Source organism: Myotis davidii, unplaced genomic scaffold (genome assembly GCF_000327345.1).
Source record: "Myotis davidii unplaced genomic scaffold, ASM32734v1 scaffold545, whole genome shotgun sequence".
Lineage (NCBI taxonomy): Eukaryota > Metazoa > Chordata > Mammalia > Chiroptera > Vespertilionidae > Myotis > Myotis davidii.
Genome location: NW_006296634.1, coordinates 1,777,292 through 1,795,670, shown reverse-complemented (window position 1 = coordinate 1,795,670; position 18,379 = coordinate 1,777,292). Strand labels below are relative to the sequence as shown.

Here is an 18,379-nt window from a genome sequence, read left to right as displayed (position 1 = left end):
CGTCACTGAAGCAAGCAAGCCTCATGTTCAGTTTAAGCTGCCTGGCTGTCGGTCGCCATCTTGGCTGGCAGTTAATTTGCATATATCGCTGATTAGCCAATGGGAAGGGTAGCGGTCGTATGCTAATTACCATGTTTCTCTTTTATTAGATAGGATGGTTGAACTCCCTGGGCTTCTCCTAAGCCTTGCTATTTTCCAGGAAAACGTTCTTTTATATCCTCTTTAACTATTTAAGCAAACATATGATATTCCATTTAAGAGCACTCCTGTTGGTGCCAGATTTATGTTACTGAGCCTATACACGGAAGGAATTACATGGTGTGATCTAAAAACCAGGCTGCAGTCCAGGTGGCAGTCAGTTCCCAGAGATGGTTTAGGTCTCTCTACTTCCATCTTTCAGTGATTCTGACTGACATCAGTGATCCAGCAAACAGGTGTGATGTTCCTGCTGGAACTCCAGCACGGAGATTACCATCATGTTCTCCTCCATGCCTCGGCCACCCCCATGCCTCAATTGTAGACTTTTATCATACCAGGCCAGGCAGTGGCTTTAGGAAAGTCAGGCGTTGAATAGTAATTCAGACATTATGTATTAACTTTAGGTGACCACAAGTGTCTTTAATAACCTTTGTAAACAGCTGTACTGATCTAGGTTATAGGTACTTACAAAGAATGACAAAGCTGATTGCAAAACATTTGTATTAAAACAGAGGACAAATACAAGTGCTTCAAGGCAAATGCCTTCCTAGCAGACTTTAAAGTCCTTGAGATTGTGGTGAGGGCAAGACATTTAGAAAAATTCTACTCAGAATTTGTGTACCAGCTCTTTAAGCATAATGGTTAGCCTCAGCTCCCTGTCATAGTTGGATTCTTAAAATGATCACTGACTCTCTAAATCCACAGGGTCCTGTTTCTGAATATTTAGCCTAATGTACTGTGGTGTGCTACAGGGCATTTGGAATGCTGTGAGCTATTACTTGCAAATTCAGATTTCAAATGAGAAAAGAATTCTAGGAGGAATAGAAAGCTGTCATACAAGGTTTGAATAAAGATGCAAATCTAAAATATATAGTGAGACAAAGTTTCAGAGTTTGGTGTTTCTAATGCTTAGTTAGGAACTCATCTAGAAAGGTGAGCATTAAATAGTTGAATCAGACTTTGACTAATTGATTTTGGCTTTTCTTAGTCAGTTTTCTCTTACATGTTTACACATTTAGTATTTCTTTTTAACACATTTAAATTTGTACTTTAGGATTCATTTGGTGACATTAACATTGAAATTCTGTGATCACATAAAATAGAGTTGGAACAGCTCTGGTTGTCACTTATTTCTCTTCTATAGTGGCAATCCACATTTACTGGTACTAAAGACTTAGTTTTATTTGTTTGAATAATTTCAGTAACAAGGGGATATCAGAAATACCCCCTTCACATCTTGCTTATTGTTGTTATCACTTATTTGTCACTCAGTATATTCACCCTGTCTACCAGTTAGAGGCTAGTAGTGTAAACCATGAGAAACCTCAAATCCTTTTAACTGTAGACTATAATTATGGGGTAGAGGAAATTGTAAAGGACATTTTCACTTAAGACCACATGTACATAGAGTATTATAATGAAATACAAACCTTTTGATTTTCAGTATGGAGCACGTGAGCCTCAGCTTTGTGCCTAATGACCTGTGTCCTAAGGTGGTCTTTGGGGAGGGGGAAGAGAGGGGAGGAGTCATGTACTTGGGAGAATACCTGGCTGGTTTGCATAGTTCATGTACACCTGCGGTATCTTATCCTAAATTTCACAAAACTCCTGTAATGAATTTTATAACTTAATAAAAAACTCCTTATAATATTACTTTAAGTATTTCTCTGAATGATTTTCTATTTTGGTTGGAATAGGTAAATATATCTTTATATAGCTGTAATCAAGATGCTAGTCAGTTTTAAGTTTTACTTTTTATTTAATGCTATGCTAAGTACTTTATGTGCATTATCCCTTTTAATCCTCAATACAGTGATAAGAGAGGTACTGTTATTGTTCCTATTTTACAGAAGGTAAAACTGACCATGGAGACTTAAAGTAAGATCACAATAGTTAGGAAAAAGTAGAGCTGGAGATTGAAATCTAGGTCTGTGTGGTTTGGAAAAGTTTGAACTCTTATCTACTAAGCCATATATTGCCTCCTTTGTGATGAGCTTCCAAGCCAAACTTAATGAAAATATTGTGTCTATTTAGTAAAAATTCTAACTTTCAATATTTACCGACAAAATTTTATATGAATAGAACTTAAAATTTATTGCTTTACTCTTATAGGAACTGAAAGATGTGGGCCATCGTGATCAGATGGCTGCAGCCAGAGGAATCCTGCAGAAAAACGTTCCGATTCTCTATACTGCTTCCCAGGCATGCCTGCAGCACCCTGATGTTGCAGCCTATAAGGCCAACAGAGACCTGATATACAAGCAGCTGCAGCAGGCAGTCACAGGCATTTCCAATGCAGCCCAGGCCACTGCATCGGATGATGCTTCCCAGCACCAGGGCGGAGGAGGAGGAGAGCTGGCATATGCGCTCAATAACTTTGATGTAAGTTAAACTGGGAGGAAACTTCAGGCTCTTGACCATCCCCTAAAGTTAGATTTCTGGGGAAATGTGATCAAGGTTTCTAATGAAAGCTCAACTTCTACTTAAATATGCAATCTAAGTTGAAAAAAATTTTATGAATCATCAAGTCTAATTAATCTTGACTTGTCCTAAAGCATTTCTCTTTCTTTTCTTTTTTAGTTTGATTAAACTTCTGAATTCTTTAATGCATCTTGTGTTTCCTGCAAGGTGGTTCTTTATTGAGGATATGAGTTCAGTTTATTTCAACCAAGATTTTAACCTTTTGGTAGATGGGAAGCTATGGGAGATACAGAGGCAAATGCACAGTCTGGTTGGAGATAAAGACACATCATAAATGACTAAAACAGAAGTGCCATCATCTTGTCTGTCAAGATATACTTGTTTTCCTCAATGACTAAATTGTAATAATAGGCAAAATTTAATCAAGTGGAAGCAAATTTGGGGTTAAAATACTTTTATAGCATAATGCCATGTAATTACCTTTGTAGATGATGCCTAAACATTCTATGTACACACTATCCTATGTATCTAATCTTAATTTTTTTTGGTGGGTTTGTTTTTTAAATTTTTACCCACAATGCCTCCTGGTTCCAGTAGATGACAGCAGTTTAAGATTTTTCAAAAAAAATCTTATTGTTATTTTAATTAACATAAGAAAAATTGCTTTCCAGGTTGTCAGCATCTTTTCATAAGTAGGAATGCTATAAAGTAATGAATCAATACAATGGAGTGCATTCTATTTTTAATATTTTTTCCCTTGCCTTTGCTTTGTCTCAGTACTTTACTTTGGTGTGAGTAACTGATCCTTGCTGATATGAATGGATTATTTAGTGCTTCTCATAAATTATGAAAACATGGTGTTAGAACTGAATTTTTACTCTGGAACCTTAAGCATTAAGTGACTTTATAGCAAACTCTGATGATACATCTTATAATTAACTGGCGTTGTTGTTTTTCCCACTCACATATTGGTCTCTTTCAAAGCAGTAAGAGTTACATTTTGCCCTAAGTTGAGTAATATCAGAAGCTACTTAATTCATATGTGAGGGGGTTGGACTGAATGATCACAGGTGGGTTGTAGCACTATGACTATTTAAGTTCTGGGACTTTTTTTATTTAAGTTCTGGGACCATTAATTCCTCATGCCTGCTGGTCAGAGTGCATTGTGTGTTCTGTTTTGACCAGAGAAATCCTGTAGTAACTTAATCTGGTAAGAAAAATGATGAGCTAAAATGTAGGTTAATAATGAACTCAAGGGATGCATGCTAAATTTTGAAACAGGGTTCTTTGAAAGTGAAAGAAGAAATGTACACTTATGGAAAAGGGCAAGCTTTTTAAAGAAAAACCTTGGCATTTAGGTTTAAATCAATAAGAACATAGCCCCATAAAGAAAAATTAAAAGTAAAATAGTTGCCCAGACATTTACCAGTATAAGGATAAATTGTATCAAGTGGAGAAGTTGGAGGGAGACCAATAGCCACTGTCCTGGGGGTGTTGATATTTGACCTTGTACCATAGCTTACTTGTGACCTCACTCATCACTGGTAAAGCTGGATATAAGTGGAGTCAAGGGAATGAAGGGGAGACAGGAAGGACTTATTCTTATTGTGACAGTTATATCATAGAGTGGCTTTTTTGGGACAGATTGCTACCATCTTACTGAAAACTTAGAGATATAGATTGAAATTGATTATAAATGCATTTCATTCTGAAAATTTGAAGACAGGTGTCAATTTTATTAATTTTTTTGTGGTGAAACAGTTCTGCCAGTGTCGTGTAGCAGTTGTATACTCTGTACGTAGAAAAGAAAAAGAGAGCTAACTTTTATTTTCCCTGTAATTTTCATTTGGTAATTTAACTTAATACTACATAGGCTGGCTTCTAAATGTTCAGATTAAGTAGATTGAACATGATTTTTATGCTGACATATTTTTGTATGCCATTTGTGGTATACCTTATCCAGACCCTGTTCAGGTGGATAGTACTGCTTCCAGTACCGTCTTCGAGAAGTGATCCATAGACCAACTTGTATAGTACGGCCCCTCATCTGTCAAGGAGTATAACTTTTAGGCATTGTAATTTTTGCGTTTCTAATCGGCACTTTCTTCACCCTCTGGAAATAATGGAGGGAACAGAGATTAGCAGTAACATTTAATAATGCTTCCTCTGCAGAAACAAATCATTGTGGACCCCTTGAGCTTCAGCGAGGAGCGCTTTAGGCCTTCCCTGGAGGAGCGCTTGGAAAGCATTATTAGTGGGGCTGCCCTGATGGCTGACTCGTCCTGCACTCGTGATGACCGGCGTGAGAGAATTGTGGCTGAGTGTAATGCTGTCCGCCAGGCCCTGCAGGACCTGCTCTCGGAGTACATGGGCAATGTGAGTATCAGAACTTTTCTTTCAAATAAGAGTTTTCCATACAGATGTTGGATCTGAGATGTTTTAAGTATAAATGACAAATATGTTCTTGGCTCCTTCACTCTTGGGTGAAGCATAATTTTCAAGGGATAGATAAATGGCTTTCTATGTGCCCCTTTCCTCCCCAACTTTTTATTTTGAAAAATGTTAAACTTATGTCCCTGGCCAGGATGCCCAGTTGGTTGGAGCGTTGTCCTCATATGCTAAGGTTGTAGGTTCTATTCCCGGTCAGGGCACATAAGAATCAATCATTAATGGATGGATGGATGAAACACAGATTGTCGTTTCTTCCTCCTGCCACCCCCCACTCCTCATCCCCGTTTCTCTCTAAAAAATATTACAATTTTTTTAAAATTTATAAAAATAATACTCTGAGCGACCTACCCTTTATCTAGATTAACTGAGTAACACTTAGAACATGTGCATGTTTGTGTATATAAATGTACGTGCTTATATGTGTCTGTATACACAATCTTTTTTTAAAAATATATTTTATTGACTTTTTACAGAGAGGAAGGAAGAGGGATAGAGAGTTAGAAACATTGATGAGAGAGTAACATTGATCAGTTGCCTCCTGCACACCCCCTTCTGGCGATGTGCCCGCAACCAAGGTACATGCCCTTGACCAGAATCGAACCTGGGACCCTTGAGTCCACAGGCCGATGCTCTATCCACTGAGCCAAACCAGTTACGGCACACAACCTTTTTTAAATGAAACATTTGAAACTGAGTTTTAGACATTGGGTTGCTTCAACTTTAAATATTTCAACACACATCTCCTAAGGATAATCACCTTTATTCCCCCTAAAATTCTATTATCACATGTAGGTGGCCATTTAATTTTGAGCAAAACAGAATGCTGAAAATATATTATGTATATATACATTGTCGTTGCTGGATTTTATTCATGACCTATATAGAATGTCATAAGAGCAGGTAAATTTTTTTTTTTAATATACCTCATTGATTTTTTACAGAGAGGAAGGGAGATAGAGAGTTTAGAAACATCAATGAGAGAGAAACATCAATCAGCTGCCCCCTGCACACCCCCCACTGGGGATGTGCCCAAAACCAAGGCATATGCCCTTGACCGGAATTGAACTTGGGACCCCTCAGTCCGCAGGCTGACACTCCATTCACTGAGCCAAACCGGCCAGGGCAGAGCAGGTAAATTATTAAGTGAGCTGTATTAGGCAAACTGAGTAGTGTTTTTGAATTTTTAAAGTTTGGTTTTAAAGACCTGATGCTGTGAAATTTGACACTTGACTTTTTTTTTGCCATAAAAAATACTAATTAAAAAATTTTGGGGGGTCTATTGTTAGTCTTTCTTTTTCTTCCCTAATATTTTTCTTTCCATTCTAGTTATTTAATATTAATTTAGGCTTACTGTAGTTTAGACCTTGTACCCAATATTTTACTGACAAAAGAAGGAATAAATGAAATATAAAATTATTTAAAGTCATTTGAAGGGAAGAGGGACAATACAAATTAGTTCTCACTAGTGATTTTTCCCAATTTAATACTTTTCAGGAAAAGATCTCGGTACTTTCTCATTTGTTCATTTGCCATACATCTTTGTTTACTTATATGTGAACAGACAATAGTGAGTAATGATGGAATTCCAAGGGTGAAGATGAATGCCTTCCTGTGTTTATCTTATTTCTACCATATTGTGAAATTAGTGAAGCATATTGAGTTTTTTAAGCCATTGGCATGTTTTGATCATATGCAGTCTACCTCTGAAAAATGAGATGAGAGGCTTAGTTAAAAGGAAAAAGTGGTTGATAAATCACAGTGAAAACGTAGGACACATTTAAAAATGCATATCTAAGCTTGGGAGTCTGGCTCACGATGTTGGAGATTTATACATGGAAACAACACACTCCTGGTATGTAGGTGGATCACTTATCTGCTATCACATGTAGTGCTGAAGTGTGCAAAGTGTCCAATGCAGTTATGATTAGGAAACCATTTTAAAACAGCCTTTGGTGGGGAGAATATGTGGTAAATCTGTTCTCATTGCTACATATTAGAGCTTCCTAACCAGCCTACATTATACCCCTTGAATCTTGGGATTGGTCAGGTTTTGGGCTAGTTATCCTGGTCATGACTAACCTTCTGGTTTCTCCCTAGAGTATTAGACACATAGTACTTGATATTTGTGCCATGAATGTAAGTAAAGGTGGGAAGCACTCATTTATACTGAAGTCATGGAGGCTATAACAGCATACTTATGTAACACTGTATTTAACATGTAAGTGAAAACCAGAACAGTGAGTGATGTTTGGGTGAAATATAAGGAATATGGTAGGGGTTTTGAAAGAAATGATCTTGATTCAGAAATATATTTTAAAAGATGGTCTCTGGGCATGTTTCTTCTAAAGATAAAAATATTTTATTTCCTTGTATCAACTCATATAACAGTGAGCAGGCTAGGTCCTGTCAAAAAGGGTTAGAGTAAGGCTAACAGTGGGGAGCAGTAAAGCACACTTGGAAGCTTAGAATGGTGAAAGGGTCTACAAGAAGCAGAAGCAACTGGGGATATATTTTTACTTATTAAGAAAGCATTCAAAAGCATTTAGAACTTCAAGTGACAATCAGAGCTTAACTGGCAGTGTCTGCCTATCAGTTCATATTGAGTATGTGTCATGTGCCAAGTAGTATGCTGAGCACTGTGTAAAAGGAGGAATGAGGCACTGATTCCTCCTTTCTGAAACAGACTAGGTCCCTACAGGGCATTTGTTGGAAATGCTGCTCTAGGTACTGCTAAACTTGTAAATTGGATGAGATTATTTCTGTGGGAAACCCAGGAGGACTTTATGGAGGAGTTATTTTATATTCTTTAGATTGAGCTCTACCTTAACTTTTAAAAGATGTTCTCTTTGTTTTGATTATTTCTGTTGAAAAATATTAGGCCAATAATGATGGTATGTGGAGAACTGAGACAGTCTGGATTAATTAAAACTGGTTTACTGCATGGAACTTTGTAGACAGAGTATGGTAAAGTCCAAAAGAGTTCACGTATTTTTACTTTTTCATTTCCTGGATTTTCTCAGTAATGTCAGTATTTTTATAGATCTCTCAAAATCTTTCACTAATCTTTTGAGTCTTTCTTCCTCATCCTGTGTTGCTACTTACCAAGTTACATTGGTGTTTCTTTCTAAGGAAATGGGTTCTTAATTTTGGATGCACATTAGACCCCCTGGGGAACTTTAAAAAAAATCCTGATATTTAGGTTGTCTCCCAGTTAAGTCAGAATCACTGGATTGAGATCTAGGTGTTGTTAGGTCGCCAAAGGAGGGATAACGAATTTATTCGATCATCCACACAGCAGGTAGCTGAGCCTGGATGGCTTCAGCACCCCAGTGACAGGAGTCAGCAGTTTTTAAAGGACTCTTGGTGGACTTTTTCTGGGCAAAGAGTTCTCTGTGCAGGTCCGGATTCTGGGAATCCTGAGGGGAGAGATAATGGTCTAAGCAAGTGGAATGTCCATTGTGAAGTGGCCTAAAGGTCAGTTCCCAGGGGAGGGGGATATTGATTCAGTTATTTGCTCAGACTTAACAGGTTTCAGTATTTATAAGTTTTCTAAGTGATTCCAGTGTACAATTAAGTTAAGGTGGAGAAGCTGCTCCGATGGTTTACTGCATTTTCCCTTTCTGTCTCCATTAGGCTCTATTCACTATTTTTCTATCTGTCCCGCCTGCTCAGGTAGTCTGAGCTCATGCCTTCAGTAGAACATTATTTATTATGTTTTTAAAATTCTCTCCCACCTGTTTAAACCTAACTTGTTTTTTCTTTAATGCCCATTCACCCCTCACCCCAATCTCTTTGCTGAAGGCCATTTTAAACTGTATCTTTCTACATTATCTTTTCCCTGCTTGAAGTTTTGCACCTAATTGTTTACATCCTTGAATTGTTGCTTAATTGTATTTCCTTTATCCATGTAACTTCTGTAACTAAGTTTTAAGCATTTTAAAGATGGGAACTATTTTTAAAATATTATTTTCAGGGTTTAGTATAATGCTAGAAGAGGTACTTAATAACTATACTCATGCTGACTTGGGAGAAATGCATAAAATGAACAATTTTAGATATTCATAGTGTTAAGGATACATTAACAAAGATTCTTGCTCTTATTGCCTTACATTCTAGAACAGTGGTTCTCAACCTTCCTAATGCCGTGACCCTTTATTACAGTTCCTCATGTTGTGGTGACCCCCAATTTCATTGTTACAAGTTGAACATAATTAAAGCATAGTGATTAATCACAAAAACAATATGTAATTATATATGTGTTTTCTTATGGTCTTAGGCGACCCCTGTGAAAGGGTCGTTCGACCACCAAAGGGGTCTCGACCCACAGGTTGAGAACCGCTGTTCTAGAAGGTTACGGGGGAGGAGGCCATGGGTTGGTTGACCTCTACTTCTTGTAGATCTTTCAGTATACAAATGACATTTGTAGAAAAAAATTAAACCAAATACACTGAAATAAAGTAGTGAGTGAAAGTGATATTTTAGATCAGAGCAGATTTAAATTTAATTCTAACATCAGATGAGGGCCAAACTCCCTTTTAAAGGCTCCAAGGACCAGGAGTCTAGCAGCCTTAAATAATGGTCCTGCTTGAATTTAATTGTGGTTTGAAGAGTTGGAGGGTATTCTTGGCTCTATTGCTAACTTGCTTGAGGATTCTCTAAGAGATACTGATGTTTAAAGTAATGCATTTGACACCTATTTACCTAACATGAAAATCCTTCAGGTTATTCAGTGCATATTTGTAGTTCCACAAATGACTTTCAGGTTTCCTTGAAATGAAATGTGGTTATTGTGGTTAAGTTTAATTTGTTCCTGCTCTATCAGCCAAAGGTTACTCTGCCCATGAGGGTTCTACAGAAAGAAAAACAGCTTGCATGGGTGTCGTAATCTTAAAAGGTTTAAAAGTAAATGGATTGAATTAAAAGGAAATATAATTGAATTTGAAAAAAGTTATTGCCACTTTATTTTTTCATAATTGAAAATCATACATGTATGTTAAATTACTGAACCACCATTACTATTAACATTTAGGAATATGTATTTCCAGTTCTTTTTCCTTTCTTTTATGCAAGTGTTTTCAAATTTTAAAATAGTTTGACCTTCTTAATGTTCTCTGCATATAAACAAAATATTTCTATACTAGGGTTAAGCTATTAAATTAATAGGTTAAAACAGACTACCAGGTTAATGGATTAAATTTTTTGTTCCTTAAATATGTAGCTGACTTTGGAACCCTGTTGTGTGTTATAACATTCTCTGAAGATATTTAAATGTCAGTGAAAAACCTCATTCTGAACAGCCCTGTACTTTATACAGCTGAATTCTTTATTCATACTTTTCATTCTGCTGAGGAATATGCAGGTTCTTAATAACATTCCTTTCTCCCTCTGTTAGGGCATGTATTTTGAGATGTTTTTCCAATAGTAGAACTTACTGGGACCAAGCTTATTTGTCTCTTCAACTCCTGACTCTTCAAAAACCAAATAAACACGCCCCCCCAAAAAAAACTCAAAACCCACACACACCCCAAACTGAAAGCACTTAACAGTGTCAGAAATATAAAAGACACTCAATCTTTGAAATGAATTTCATTTGGTTTTGGCCTTAGCAGACTTGCTCAGCAGTTCATGGTAGTATGTTGAGTGACTGAAGTTAGGATTTAATAATTGGTAAGAAGCATACATGTCTTGATTGGGCTTGAGTAGCTCTAGCTCTGTGCCAGCCAGTATGGTAGCCAGTATCCATATGTGCCTATTGTGTATTTAAAATATGACTAGTCCAAATTAAGTACAAACTATACACCAAACTTGACCGAATACATAGAAAAGAATATAAAATATCTCACGAAGAGCTCATTGATAATATTTTTGACATATTGGGTTAAATAATATCTGTACTTAAATTTACCTGTTTGTGATGTTTCTTGCTTGCATTATATTTCTCTTGGATAGTTCTGATTACTGGATAACCAACCAGCCAAGGTGAGTAGATAAGAGTTTAATATCAGCTTCATTGAATGCCCAGAATGGAACAGTAATCCATACATGTAGGTATTATAGCTTATATGAATTTTTTATAGCTTAAACTATAGTTTTAGGCAGAAGAAGATTGGTACAGCTTAGGGCCTGGTGAGGATGCTACTGCTTAAGGATACATTTTATCTTTGTTCTTGCCCCAAACAGTAGATGCAGTGATTGCAAAATCCTGAAAGAGGAATGCAAATAACTGGGTATTTTTTTGTATTGGACTGGGTATGTATTTGAGGAGGTTCATTATGTTAACATACCAAGTATAAACTTTTTATTTGATTTGGATAATAGTTTGACATGGAATATATGAATAGGATGCAGTTAATGTTCACTTTCAAAGATATATTGTTATTGTAGTGAAGGGAAGCAGTTAATTTAGATGCTAATCTCTTTTCAGTTTTGCAAAAGACTTCCTGGAATCATTTTAGCATAGCCAGAGTTTCCCAGCCTTTGAAAGACTCTGCGAAGAGTTTGTTACTGCATTATTTTATGACTGCATTTTTAAATTTTTTTAAGGATGAAAATAGCTTAATATTTTTCTCATTACAGAAGTTCTGTGTTTATTATGTATCATTTGTAATCCTACCACCTATTTTTGGAGTATAGCATTCCAGGCTTTATTCTGGGCATGTGAATATACACACCTATCTGTTCCTTTCTTACTGTTACTTCTTTTTTTAAACTTCTCTTTTTAAATAAAAATAAGGATTATCTGTATTATATATGGCTTACCATATGCTAGCCATTGTGCTAAGAGACATACATTATTGCCTATTTTACTCCGATAATGACTTTTATTGAGTTATTTGCTTAAAACTACACATACATACAGCTGACATTGGAACTCAGATTTTTCTGATCTGAAAGTCTGAGCTCTTAATACTTTAATCATTTCATATCTCTGCAAGTCAGCAAATAAGATTTTACATCATCATCTTTAATGGCCAGTGGAATTTTCCACTGTAGAACTTTATAAGTGACTGACTGTTCTGAAATGAAATACTTCACACTAAGACAGATTTGTTTCTGGTATAGCTGCTTGAAGTGAACAGAACCGAAACCAGACAACCAATGGGTCCGGGCTGCCTGTCACTACTTGAGCCAATTAAGCAGAGATAGGGTTGAATAATATATGAGCATTTATTCAAATAATGCCATTTATCTACAAAAATCTGCTATACCCCTCCCCATATGCTAGCTGCTTATATTGAAGGACAAAGATTACCTGGGAAAGTAGGAATTACAGGTATGAGGAAGTAGGCACAGTATAATGATTACAGGTTGCTGGCAATGTGGGCTGGGGGAGGGTGTCACAAAGGGCAGGCGCCTCCCAGACCAGATAGTTTCAGAAACAAGGTTGTCAATCCTTCCATGATGATAAGCAGTTCTTGGAAAAGGAGGATGGACTACATTCCAATGTTAACTCCTATGTCCCGGGGCATACAACTGTCAGCCAGGTTAGAATATGCTTTCTCTAATCAGAACAGAACAATTACGGTTAACAGAGCATGATTAACAGTACTTATAATTATAGTTAGTCCCCACTATTCTATTTCTGCCTCTAAGAGACCAAGAAAGCTTTTTAGCATATCCTCCCATTCTAGACTGGCATTGAGTGATATAGATGTTTCAATTGGCTCTGTGAAATGCAACTACAGGGGCTGAGTTTTATTTTATAATATGCTAGAACTTTTATTTTTGTTTGAATCCTTAGGCTTACTGCAGTAGATACTCACCGGTATTGCTTAGTCCATAGTTCAGTAGCTTTGTATGCCTATAATTTTATTGATTGTTAGTGTAAGCTTTTCTGTGAGTTGCCTAGTATATTTGGGAATGTAGATATAAATAGATGTTGCATTGAATGCCAAATTTGAGCAAATGTAGGACTTGCTTCTCTTGACAGAACAGCATTTATTTAATTTGAAAACCTTATTTTTAAAAAATTAATGTGTGATTTTCTTATGAATGAGAGGTTTAAAAGATGTAACTCTGAGGAAGACATCTCACCCCAGTTATCCCATATAATAAAAGGGTAATATGCAAATAGACTGAATGGCAGAACAACCAATCAAAGCATAATATGCTAATGATATGCTAAGACTGCCGAACCGCTCGCTATGATGTGCACTGACCACTAGGGGGCAGACAGTCGACTGGTCGACCAGTTGCTGTGATGTGCACTGACCATCGGCGAAAGATGCTCTGACTGGTAAGTTAGCTTGCTGCTGGGGTCTGGCCAATTAGGACTGAGCAAGATGAGCCGGACACACCCTGGAGCCCTCCTGCGATCCCTCCCTGGCCCGATAGTGCACTGGTGGGGTCCCTCAGCCTGGTCTGTGCCCTCTCACAATCTGGGACCCATTGGGGGATACTGGAGAGCCAGTTTCAGCCTGATTCTGCAGGCCACTCCCCTTGGGAGGTTGCCAGATGCAGGGCTCATGGCTGGTGAGCGCTGCTGTGGCAGTGCCAGCATCGCCTGATTGGGACTGATTGTGCGTGAGCCTGTGTCAGGCACAGTGGGGCCAGGATGAGCGGGAGTGGCTGGTAGGAGCTGCAGGCAGTGTTGGACTGCGGGTTTCGGCCCGATACCTGCAGGCCACTCAGAGGGACCCCACCCATGCATGAATTCGTGTACTGGGCTCTAGTATTTTATATTGCTTTCTAAGAGGTTTGAGATACTTCCTATGTATGCTACTCTGGCATTATGAATTGAAGTTTTTAAGAGGCAAGTTCTTAACCTTTTATATGCAAAAAGATGCATGTTTATTATGTATTAGATGAAATGGTGCTCGCCTAATGGAGCAATCCTTGAAATCAGAATGATGGAGCAGACATGGAAACCTGCCTAGTTTCAGGCGCAGATGGATAAGGGGTTTAGCCTCTAAGACATTGCTATTAGACTGTCTGTGGTATTACTTTCTACTCTTTAGATGTCAGGCAAGCTTGAAAAAGGTTTCATATATAAAAATGTTTCTGGATTAAAAGGTACTACTATTAGTAATTAGAGGCCCAGTGCATGAAATTCGTGCACGGGGGGCGGGGTGGTGGGTGTCCCTCAGCCTGGCCTGCACCCTCTCCAATCTGGGACTCCTTGGGGGATGTATGACTGCTGGTTGGACCTAAACCGGCAGTCGGGACATCCCTCTCACAATCAGGGACTGCTGGCTCCTAACTGCTTGCCTGCCTGCCTGCCTGATTGCCTCTAACTGCTTCTGCCTGCCAGCCTGATCGCCCCTAACTGCCCTCCCCTGCTGGCCCGATCGCCCCTGACTGCCCCCACCTGCCCTCCCCTGCCGGCCATCTTGTGACACGTGACACCACCTAGGCTTTTATTAGATAGGATTGTTACTAGGTGGTGGTATGATAAACAATAATTTTCTTGTATATTTTCCCCCACATTTTTTATTTTATTTTATTGATTTTTTTACAGAGAGGAAGGGAGAGGGATAGAGAGTTAGAAACATCGATGAGAGAGAAACATTGATCAGCTGCCTCCTGCACACTCTCCACTGGGTATGTGCCCGCAACCAAGGTACATACCCTTGACTGGAATCGAACCTGGGACCCTTGAGTCCGCAGGCCGACGCTCTATCCACTTAGCCAAACCGGTTAGGGCTCCCCCACGTTTTTGACGCTTTCTTATGGCTATAATGACTTGGATTTTTAGGTTTGTTTATAATTCATATACTGTTAGGGTTGCTGAAGGAGGAATGCACGAGGCCAAAGTGGTAAGGGATTATGAATTTATTAGGTCACCTGGATACCAGATGGGCTGAGCCCCAAAATGGTGCCAGCACCCAGGGATAGGGAGTCAGAGATTTTTAAAGGATTCTAGGTGAGCTTTTTCTTGGCGGAGAATTCTCTGGGCAGGTTTGGATCCTGGGAAGGTCCCGAGGGGAGAGATAATAGACTTAGCATGTGGGATGTGATCTAAGTGAAAGGGAATGTCCCTTGTGAAGTGGCCTAAAGGTCAGTTCCCAGGGGAGGGGTATAGATTCAATTATTTGATCAAACCTAATATATACTATATTTGTTTCTAAAGCAGATTAATAGGAAAAATTGAGGATTTTTCACCTTCAAAAGGTCTCGATTCATCTTTTTGAGGTAACAATTCAGGGCTAGTTTGACTAAAGGGGTGATTTGTGTTTTTAGTTTGTTTACTGTGTTATACATTTCTAGTAAGTCTTTTTTTTTTTTTTAAATATAATTTTATTGATTTTTTACAGAGAGGAAGGGAGAGAGAGAGAGAGAAACATCGATGAGAGAGAAACATCGATCAGCTGCCTCCTGCACATCTACTGGGGATGCGCCCGCAACCCAGGTACATGCCCTTGACCGGAATCGAACCTGGGACCTTTCAGTCCGCAAGCCGACGCTCTATCCACTGAGCCAAACCGGTTTTGGCTCTAGTAAGTCTTGATGAAAACAGAGTGTATGATAGCATTTGTATTATCCTTTCTTGGACTAAAAATCAAAATGAGTTTTTGACCATGAAAGATAGCATTTGGAAGTGACACTAGTATCATCTAGTGCAGCGGTTGACAAATTATAGTTCTCAGGTCAAGTCTGGCCTGCCACCTGTTTTTGTAAATAAAAGTTTTATTGGGACACAGCCATGCCCATTTGTTTACTTGTCAATGGCTGCTTTCCCACTACAACAGCATAGTTGAGTAGTTGTGATAGAGAGACAATATCTCAGAGCCTGAAATATTTGCTAGCTGGTCCTTTTCAGAAGTTTGCTGAGCCTTAATCTAATCCAGCCAACAAAATACTTTGAAGATTTTAAATAAAAAAATTCAATTTCTTTAATGGGCATAAGATTGTTTACGTTATCTGTTTCTTCTTGGATAAATTTTGGAAGTTTGTGCCTTTAAAGGAAGTGGTCTACTTATCCAGTTAGTCCAGTTAGTCAAATTTTATATACAAAGAGTTGTTTACAGCATTCTCTTACTATCTTTTTAATGTTTGTGGGGAGTCTGTAGCCATATTCTCTAATTCATTCCTAATGTTGATAATTTATATCTGCTTTATTTTTTTAAATCTGGCTACAGGAGCATCACTTCTATTATCTTTCAAAAGAACCACATTTTGGTTTCATTGATTGTTCTCTATTATTTTCAATTTCACTGATTTCTGCCCTTTATTATTTCCTCTCTTCTGTTTCCCTTGGGTTTCCTTTTCTAGTTTCTTGAGGTGGGGACTTAGGTTATTTGTTTGAGACCTTTCCTCTTTTAAATGTAAACATTTAGGACAGATTTCCATATAAGACTGATTTTCTGCACCCATAAATTTTGATATATTGTGTTTTCATTTTTTAAAAATACATTTTTATTGATTTCAGAGAGGAAGGGAGAGAAGAGATAGAACAATAATGAGAATCATAGATTGGCTGCCCCCCCCCTCCCCCCGCATGCAGCCCCATACTGGGGATTGAGCCCGCCACCCACACCACCAGGACATGTGCCCTGAGTGTGACTTCTTGGTTCGTAGGTCAGTGTTCAATCACTGAGCCACGCCAGCCAGGCTGTATTTTCATTTTTGCTCAAAATATATATATTTTTAAAAATACCTTTTTATTGATTTCAGAGAGGAAGGGAGAGGGGAGAGAGAGATAGAAACATCAATGAGAGAGAGTCATTTATCGGCACGCCCCATACTGGGGATCGAGCCCGCAACCCAGGCATGTGCCCTTGACTGGAATCGAACCTGAGACCCTTCAGTCCACAGGCCGACGCTTCATCCACTGAGCCAAACCAGCCAGGGCTGCTCAAAATATTTTTAAGTTTTCCTTGACTCTTTCTCTGTGACAGGTGGCTTATTTGGAAGTATGTTGTTTAATTTACAAGTATTTGGAGATTTTCTTATGTTTCTGTCACTGATTTCCTAATTTAATTCAAATTCATTAGGTCAGAGAATATACTCTGCATGATTTCAGTTCTTTAAATTGTTTATTGAGGTTTGTTTTCAATGACTTAATGCTACCTATGTGAATGTTTTGTCTGTACTTGAAAAGAATATGTATTTATCTGATTGATGGTATTCTTGTTCTAAGCATTACTCAGAGTGTTGCAGTCTCCAAGTACAGTTGTGGATTTAGCTCTTTCTTGTTTCCATTGCATTCAGTGGTATATAACAGTGGTTCTCAACCTTCTGGCCCTTTAAATACAGTTCCTCATGTTGTGACCCAACCATAAAATTATTTTCATTGCTACTTCATAACTGTAATGTTGCTACTGTTATGAATCGTAATGTAAATATCTGATATGAGGGATGGTTTTAGGTGACCCCTGTGAAAGGGTCGTTCGACTGCCAAAGGGGTCGCGACCCACATGTTGAGAACCGCTGGTATAGAAAGAGTGGAATGTGTTTATTTAATGTTAACCAGAATTGAAACCAATCATCCATTTTCAAAACGGCCTGAAACTTTAGAAAAGTAACTTGGCCATGATCATACTCAAGATTAGAACTGAGGTTTTTGATTTTTAGTCTGTAGTTACTCCAGATGATGTTTTTCACATGTGATTGCATAGACGGTGGATAATAAGCTGATGCTTCATAGAATAGGATTCATTAAAGCTTAATCAAGTAACCTCCCCAGTGCCGTCTCAGCTGTAAAATGGGGTCAATAATAGCTGCCCCTCTTCCTGACCTTGTTAAAAGGTGCAGAGAACCACTCAAACAAGTAAAATGATGAGGATGGGATAAATATCAAAATGCTTTGAAACAAGCAGAAAATGTAGCCAAGAACAAGGTGAAAGGGGATTTGGATAGGCAGAGGCAGGCTTCCTTTTTGGCTTTGTATGACAGCTCTGTTCCTTGTTCTGTGCCTGCAGCAAAGAGCCACCAATCTGCCTGATCTTGTAGTTCAAATGTCTAATCACAGCTAACAGAAAGGGTCTCTTTCTTCCTCATTTAAATCAGGGGAGATACCATATTTGATATGAACATAAAACTATGAAGTGCTATACATGTACAACTTGTTATTTTAGGAAATTATTACACAGTTCTTCCTCATTTATTCTTTTTGGTTGAAGGAGTAGGCTTTACTTTTGGCAGAGTTGTCATGTTGATGATAAGAAATCAGTTCCTTTAAAATTGTAATTGTTTAAATGTAGCAAGCTAGGTGTTTTGGGAGGTTAACTATTTTACTTTAGACTGCCCATATATGACAAACATGTAATAGTAAAAGCTTATCAGTCATAATTTTCTGCCTTAATGTTTTATGTCCATTGATCTTAAAAACATTCTTTTTTTAGGTGTTTTAGAGGACTTAAGGTAGTTA

At 38.1% G+C, this 18,379-nt stretch overlaps 1 protein-coding gene across 1 annotated transcript in view; it reads left to right on the top strand.

Annotated features, from left to right (window-relative positions):
- The window catches only part of CTNNA1 (catenin alpha 1), a 140,533-nt gene that overhangs the window by 24,746 nt on the left and 97,408 nt on the right, over nucleotides 1-18,379 (top strand). Inside the window, exons 6-7 of the mRNA XM_015569636.1 lie at nucleotides 2,311-2,580; nucleotides 4,792-4,995. Of these exons, the coding sequence (XP_015425122.1) occupies nucleotides 2,311-2,580; nucleotides 4,792-4,995 (474 nt within the window). The remainder of the gene's footprint in view (nucleotides 1-2,310; nucleotides 2,581-4,791; nucleotides 4,996-18,379) is intronic.